This window comes from Chrysochloris asiatica, unplaced genomic scaffold, assembly GCF_000296735.1.
Source record: "Chrysochloris asiatica unplaced genomic scaffold, ChrAsi1.0 scaffold00194, whole genome shotgun sequence".
Taxonomy (NCBI): Eukaryota; Metazoa; Chordata; class Mammalia; order Afrosoricida; family Chrysochloridae; genus Chrysochloris; species Chrysochloris asiatica.
Window position 1 is genome coordinate 2,118,157 of NW_006408712.1, and position 7,956 is coordinate 2,126,112.

At 41.7% G+C, this 7,956-nt stretch overlaps 1 protein-coding gene across 2 annotated transcripts in view; it reads left to right on the top strand.

Moving 5' to 3' along the window:
- ABHD12B (abhydrolase domain containing 12B) overlaps nucleotides 1–7,956 on the top strand; it is a 65,357-nt gene that overhangs the window by 8,639 nt on the left and 48,762 nt on the right. Inside the window, exon 2 of one of the 2 annotated variants that reach the window (XM_006872346.1) lies at nucleotides 7,492–7,619. The exons of the other annotated variant lie outside the window; for it this stretch is intronic. Within the exon in view, the coding sequence (XP_006872408.1) occupies nucleotides 7,492–7,619 (128 nt within the window). The remainder of the gene's footprint in view (nucleotides 1–7,491; nucleotides 7,620–7,956) is intronic. 2 annotated transcript variants of the gene reach the window in all.

Consider the following 7,956-nt stretch of genomic DNA (forward strand, 5'->3'; position numbering starts at 1 on the left):
ATAATTCTTAAGTTATTCCTCTTCATGATGTCCAACATGAATCTTAGGCTTTCTTCATATTTTTTTATCCTTTTTTCTGTTTGCTCTTCTATCTTAGTGGTATTGAGAGATTTGTCTTCTAGCTCACTAGTTGTGCCTTCCATCTCTTCAATTCTACTCCTTTGCCCTTTCAGTATATTTTCTATTTCTGATATTCTATTATTAATCATTTGAACCTTTTGCTGTAGGTTTTGAATTGTTTTCAATGCTGTATGTATCTTATTTGATTGTTCCTGTAGTGCTTTCCTGACTTCTTCCCTATTTTTCTCAACTGCATCATTAAGTGTTTTGAAACATTTTATAATAATTTTTGTGAATTCCTTCTCAGGTATTTCCAAGGCCTGGCCTCCTTCCTCAGTAGAGTCCAGGTCTACCTCTAGGTCATTTATCTCAGACATTTTATCTTGTTTCTGGACATGTGCTGATATGGCCATTTGTTTTTGCTTCTTGGACATGTTTGTGTTTATCTGTGGCCTTAATACTTAATTGAGTGTGTGTTTTGATATATTTTATGCTTTCTGATTGCCTCAAGGTAGATGTAATCAGGAGATCGGCTTCTCTTTTCACTGTTCTTATTGCTTAACTCAGAGTAAGCTTTGCAGGTGTTGTCTGCCTCCCTTGTGTATGGCAGTTGATATTGGTTCTTGCCTGGATTGTGGGGCTTTTTAGGGTGTGATTGTATCTTGACTATATGGCAGCAATTGCTATGTCTTCATGGGTAATAGAGGGAGAGAAAGAGCCCACTTTGCTCCAAGGTTCTGTGGCTGTTAGTTCGTGGTGGGTCTGCTTGCTCCCCCTGCTCCCCCATTTGTACTTGTCATTTGGTCTTGCTCAAGTTGTCAGCTTTGGGCTGCTGAGCCCAGCAGATTCTACAGTATGAGACTTCTTACTTCTGCTACAAGTTCCACTAGCTGTAAGCTTTCAGACTTTTAAAATATTCCTACATATGTGCTTCAGAGTTTTGGAGCTCTTCCCTGAACCTGCTTTACCTGGTATTCTGTGGTATTACTGACAGAGATCTTCACTGCACATCTACCCTCTCCACCTTCAAGCCCCACCTCCTCTATCATGTAGTTCTTGTCCTCTTGGTAAGACAACTGATAATGGAAAAGTCACCAGCCTTTCCTTTAACTCGCCGCACCACCAGGGCTCCACTGTACTCTTAAAGTTACCTTAGTCGACCAGCAATATATTGCCTTTTTTTTTTTTATTGAAGCAAAATAATGATTGAAGACTCAAGTGCTTTGTTGGTGTGGAATGGTATTAGCATTTTATCTTCTTTATCTTTAATTTTTGCTGATTCCAAAATCTTCAAAAACCACATTTGGACGCAGGAAGCTTCACTTTGGAACATAATGATGATGAAACACCCATCTTTTCACCTGTGTGCCTCCCCAGCTTCAGGAGAGAGCACAGACAGCTCTCCTCTGGCAGGACAGTGCAGGTGCCTGCTCCTCTCAGCCCTCAGAATGTCCTCACCATATTTTTCAAGCTTCACATTCACAGACCTTTATTCTCTTATATCTGGAAACTACTCACCTCTCTTTCATGTATTCTCTATAGTCTAGATTATTTAACATTTATTTGGCAGTAAAGAACATACATCAGGCAGGGAATCAAAGCTGCAGTTCACACTCTTGAGAATAACCCATTTTATTGCTAATGGAGTAGGGGACAGGCGATTAGAGACCCTCCATTACTTGCCTTTCTAATTAAGAAATATCTTAGAAGGTTTCTGAAACAATGAATGAAACACTAGTGCTTCTTTATTTTTTAAATATCTAAGCAGAAAAGTATTTGTTTAAGAGGTGCCAGTGCTGAGGCACAAGCCTTTACCAATGTACTGAATCCCTAAAAAAACAATGGAGACAGGTTATTTCAGATCAATGAATATTCATGGTGGATGTGCGGTGTGCCAGGCACTGCAGGCAGCACTGGCTCTATTGTGATGTGCTATGTTGTGAGACTAAAGGAAAACATTTTTTTGTTGTTGCTGAAACTGCTTATTGTGAATTAAGTGAACGTTTTCAGAGCAGCTCATCAGTTTTGCATTCAACAAATCATATACTTTGTTTCATCTCAGTGAGTGCAGTCCTCTCCATGTAACAGCAGTTATTCCACTTCCTCCCTGTGATTCTTATTTACATTCCACCCTTTTTCTTATCCCTTCTTAACTTGTCCTTAGGTAAATGTAGCCCTTTTGATATTGAATTGACCATTCCATGGTGAATATACCTTATTAGTGGTATTGTCCCCTCCTATATAGCTCTCTACTGCTTGACTGAAAACTGGTGAGTTCTATTCCAGACCAGAACAGTGGCCGAGGTCCATGGTCTTGGGTTCCTCCAGTCTCTTTCTGACCGGTCAACAAGGTCTCTTTTTAAAATTTGTAATTTTGTGTCACATTGTCCCCCACTCTATCCGGGACCATCTAATGTAATCCCTTTCAGAGCAATTGGTGATGATAGCTGGACACCATCTAGTTCTTCAAATCTCAGAGTCATGGAGACTGATGGTCACATGTTCTATCAGTCCACTGAATGAATTGATTCTAACCATCTTAAATTTTCATCACCCTTCTTTTCTTAGCACCTTAGGTGGCCACTCACAAGCTTTCAAGATCCAAGTTGCTACTCACCAAGGGTCCTGGTATGGCTCTTTAGGATCAGCACTAGACTGTTAATCACAAGGCCAGCAGTTTAGACCCACAAGCCACTCCTTGGGAATCCTATAAAGGGTCACTGAGTGGGAACCGACTCGAGCGAGGGCACTTAGCAACAGTAATTAAACCCAAGTAGGATATAAAACATGGTCTTTGTGGACTGTGCTATGGCAGTTGACTGTGGTAATCCTTGAGACTAAGATCCTGAGCCCGCAGGCCCAACACCTCATTGTCTCAAGGTGTTTGGTAATGTTTAAGACGTTTTCGTCCAGTTGCCACCTGTATGCTCCACCATGTTCATAGGTGTGTTTACAGCAAAGGTAAATACCTATGTACAAACATTCTGTGTCAGACCCTTACATGTTAGTGGATACACCCCCATTCTCTCTCCCACACCTGCTCAGCATGCATATCTATCCATGGATCTACCTGCAGAACACTGTTGCTGTATGGTTGTGTGTCAGTTCTTTCTTATATACCTTTTAACCCTGAATTCCTCCTTGAGCCTTCACCAGTCTTCTGCCAACCTCTGTCTTGTTAGTTCCTCTCCCATCATCCGAATCAACATGTGTCTACCCTCTCCCCAGTTCTAAGGAGAGCATTTAAATATTTTTAGTGATCATCTTTTGAATGTCTTGGGGATTGATTTTATAAAATTTCATCAGCTGTAGATGCTGCATAACTACAGCAACTACATCTGGTGGAATTCAGAGGGTGGGCTTTGGGCAGTGTGTCTGTACTTGCAACTTTTTGTTGTTTATTTGTTTTAAAATAGAAAAGTGGAAAAAATTAAGTGGAGAGAAGCAAAAGGGTTATTTTCTCCTTTTTGCCTCTTTTATCACAAGTCTTCACATGTCTAGACTGCTTAGAAAACCCCATAAGAAATCTAATAAACTCATTTATTCTTTTGACAGTATGAATCGGGCTGCGAACCGCAGGTCAGCAGTTCGAAACTACCAGCTGTTCTGCGGGAGAAAGATGAGGCATTCTGCTCCCATAAAGATTTATAGCTTCGGAAACCCTGTACAGGGTTGCTGTGAGTTGGAACTGACTCCACGGCACACAGCCACCACCACTACCACCATATCTGAGGGGGTTTCAAAAAGTTCATGGAAAAATGGCATTGAAAGATAGTGGAATCTTTCCATGACATTTTTTGAAGTCCTCTCATATTGATCACCAATCTTTGTGCTTAAGACACAACAGTGAATAAAACGGGCAGTCGTCCCTACTCTGCTTGAGTTCATGTGGGTATATTGTCATTGGTAAATAAGGCAGAGAAAGAAGCCCTTCTTGTCTCTCCAAAGGCTGCAGTCAGCATCACTCTCTTCTTCCTTATAAAAGACATTCACTTTTCTTTCAGAATTTTTTAACCTGCTGGTCAACAAATATTCATTAAGTTCAGCTCTGTGATGACACCAAACCATACCCACTACCATAAAGTCAGTTCTGACTCAGGGCTACCCTATAGGACAGAGTAGAATTGCCCCATACGGTTTCTAAGGCTGTAAATCTTTACCGAAGCAGAGTGCCTCATCTCTCTCCTTCTGAGTGACTGGCAGATTCCAGCTGCCTGTAGTTAACAGTTAAGTGCTTTAACTACTATGCCACTGGGTGGGGCTTTGCATGAAACAGAGTAGAATGTAACATCGTACAGTTCATGTCCTCTTGGTAAGACAAAGTTGATCAAAGGAAAACATTCAGAACAATTAAGGATCAAATCAAGAACCTGATTATAATTTGTTGTTGTTGTTAAGAGCTGTGGAGTTGGTTCTGACCATCATAGCAACCCTGTGAGTTTGAACCGAGGAGCTGCTGGTGAGTTTGAACTGCTGACCTCGTGGTGGAAACCGACCTTGTGGTCGAGTGCTTATCCTACAGCACCACACCAGACACCGATTATAATTAGAGAGGGGTGGAAGGATCTGGCTGGAGAGGCTTTGAAAAAGAAAAGACTGGAATGGTGAGAAGGTAAGGGTGAAATTAGGTTGGGAAAGGAAAACACAGGTTCTGAACCATCAGTACATGCAGGCTGAATGAATGAACATATATAGAATGGGTGTGCAGCGTGTCAATGTGTAGAATTGTTGTGCTGCCAAACGTGGTGAGATTTTTCCAAAGCTGGCTTATAGAAAATTGAACATGACTCTCTAGGATTCCCCTCAGGCTCCACCAGGTTTCACTAGTGAGAATCATCCAGCTAGGGTCTGTGGCACCTTTGTGGGGTGTTGTGTATGATCAGCTGCTGATGATCAAAGAACAGAAAACCAAAGTACTAAGGTGGCTGTCTGATGTGGCTGTGATTGGGGATGAGCTGAAACTGCGTCTTCTGCTCAGATAAGGCCTCTTAGCCATGGTGACGTTTGATCCTTAACTGATCTAGGGGAATGTCAAATGGACAGTCTCCTAGTTAAAAGACGTGATGCTCCAAAGGGTCTGGTTACTGTGTTCTCCCCCTTTCCCCTGCAGTGCTTTTCACAGAAGTGCCTATTTGACAGACAGGTCCTGTATGAATTATTCTTTATAAACAGAAACATATTTCTATCGATCACTCCTGCTTTCCTAGCAGCCTGCCTACCTTCAAAGGATAACTTAGTGGGAGACTAACAGGCAGGGTAGCTGTGAGTGTAGGGAGTCAGGAAAAAGTAAGCAGGAGCTAGCTAGCTGGAGGGAAGCATAAAAGAACGGACTTGCTTTCAGCTGTGCCCATTTTAGTTTGATCTGGGACTCAAAGTGGTTTTTCTGGAGTTTGATTTCTTGTATCTAAAATCAAAATAATGTCTTCTCCTTCATACTGCCTTTATGGAGGATATTTTAAAGTATTGGGAAACAATCATTTTCATGTCTTTCTTGCTGCAATGGATTTTGCAGGCAGTTGTCTAGGTGTGATGTGTTTGGAAGAGCTCTCCATTCCCTTCCACCCACGTATTTTTTCCCCCACTTGCCCATCTGCTAGAAATCCATCAAAGAATCATTATCTTCTCTCTTCATGCTGCTTCCAACTATATATAAGCTTTCTAATTTTTAAGTCATTAACAGTTGAGGGAAAAACAGTTTTTCTATGGATCATTCTTTGGTGTCTTTGGTATCCGAGGGCTCCTGAGAATAATAGTGGCAGTAGGAAGGAACACAGAGATGGCAGGTGTGTAAAGGAGATAAAACAAAATCCTGTTACCATTGAGACAGTTCAGACTGCTATAATCCTATAGTACAGTCTAGAACTTTCCCATAGGATTTCCAAGGCTGTAGTCTATAGGGTCTCTATGAGTTGGAACCAAATCGACGGCACTTAACAATAGTCTGTACTGAATCAGACTGCCACAGCTTTCTCTCATGAAGTAGTTGGTGGATATGAACTGATGACCTCTGGAATTTTCCTGCAAAGGAAATAAACCCCAAATTCACTGCTTTCAAGTTGATTCGGACTCATAACAATCCTATAAGGCAGAGTAGAACTGACTCATAGGATTTCCAAGACTGTAAATCTTGTCTTTCTTCCTCAGAGTGGCTGGTGAGTTCAAACAGCTTTTGACTAGTGGCTGAGTGCTTTAAGCACTGTATCACCAGGTCTCTTAGCAAAGGTGGTAGTGAGCTTCTACATCAGCACACTCTCAGAGCAGACTTTTTCTAGACAAGGCCTGTACCTGAGGCTGAGTTTCCCAATCATGGGTGTCTAATAGAATTCAACAGGACTATACTGGCTCATGGAGTTCGTCATGGTCCCCGGGGTTAGATAGTCCTGTCTACCCGTGGCTCTACCATTCCCTGGCTGTGTGACCTTCGCCTTTTGATCTCCTCATTGCAAAGGAAAGGTAAAAGGTATCTTCCAAATTACCTCTAGTCTCTCATAGAAATCAGGGCAGAGGCAAGTAATTCATCAAAAATGCTTCCTAGCCAGCCCCTCATGACTGGATTACATTGAGCAGTTTTAACTTTGAGCATTTATAATAGGAAAAGGGATTTATTTAGTGGATGATATGGGCAAAAACCAGAGATGGTACCCTTGGCCTCCTGTATCTCTTTGCTCTTATCCCGTCTCCCAGCTAAGATCCACTCTACCCTGATGAGAGATGTGGCTAGAGACTGAGGCGGCATTAGTGACCTCACATGAACAAATCATTGCTTGTTTGCTGATGACTCTTGGTTTATGTGCTTGTGACTCAGGGAACTGAAAGAGAAGCCAGATATGTACCACCTACTGTATCCCTCTCCCACACTAAGCCCCAGTCCTACATAAGCCCTTCCCACCTCCTGGGCCTCTAGCTTCCCCACGCAGTTCCTAGGTGTTACATGAGAAGTGGGGCTCTTCTCTCATTGGCTCAGAGTGGGATCAAATGATTATTTGCTAACTGCTTGAGATTAATGATAGTAATAATAGCTAATACAGCTAGCATGAAATGGATATACAGTTAAAAACTGTGGCAACTGTTAGGCTGAATTCTTTCTTGATGACTTTGGGGACCAGCCTCACCCTTCAATGGGGCTACACTAAGGGAATAAACCTGATTCCAGTGCCTCTGTTATCCCTCCCTCTCCTCTCCCCGTCAAGCCCTTGATTTTCAGGAGTTGGGTGGGGCCCTGCTTTTTTGCATTGTTTACCTGGTTCCCCTTTAATGCCTACTCCTGATCTGTACTATAGATCATTCCATAAAGTTTATAAAGGATTTTGTTTAAACCTGTAATGCCCAGTATTTGTATCTATAATGTGATCTAGATCTTAAGAAAAAAACAAACCAAGACAAGACTTTGACTGACTTTGAAAATCTTGTTTGTTTCACAATTTCTTACAGATCTGTTCCACACTCCTGTTTAGCACTCAGAAGAAAAATTGCTGCCCAGTATAACAACTTTACGAGTAAATCATTAAAAGAACACATTTTCCCTCCATTGATGGACATGCTAGTATTTTTTAATTTTTGTAAGTAATTTTGAAAATTAAAAAATGTTGTATATACCTTTTATGAATTTGTCTATAGTCTCCCCCACTTCCAAAGACTTACCAGTGATAATATTGTTGCCAGAGATAAATGGTCTGAATTATATTGTTGACTTTGGGGTCTAGCAGTGGTCCCTGGGTGTGAGCCCTGGTGTTGCACTGTAGGAAAAGCACTAGATTGATAACTGCACTAACTGCTAGGTAAGCAGTCCAAACCCACGAACCACTCTTGGAAACCCTGTATAGGGTTACTATGAATTGGAACTGACTCCAATATCAACATTGGTCCCTAGGCGGCGCATGCATTTTACATAGGCTA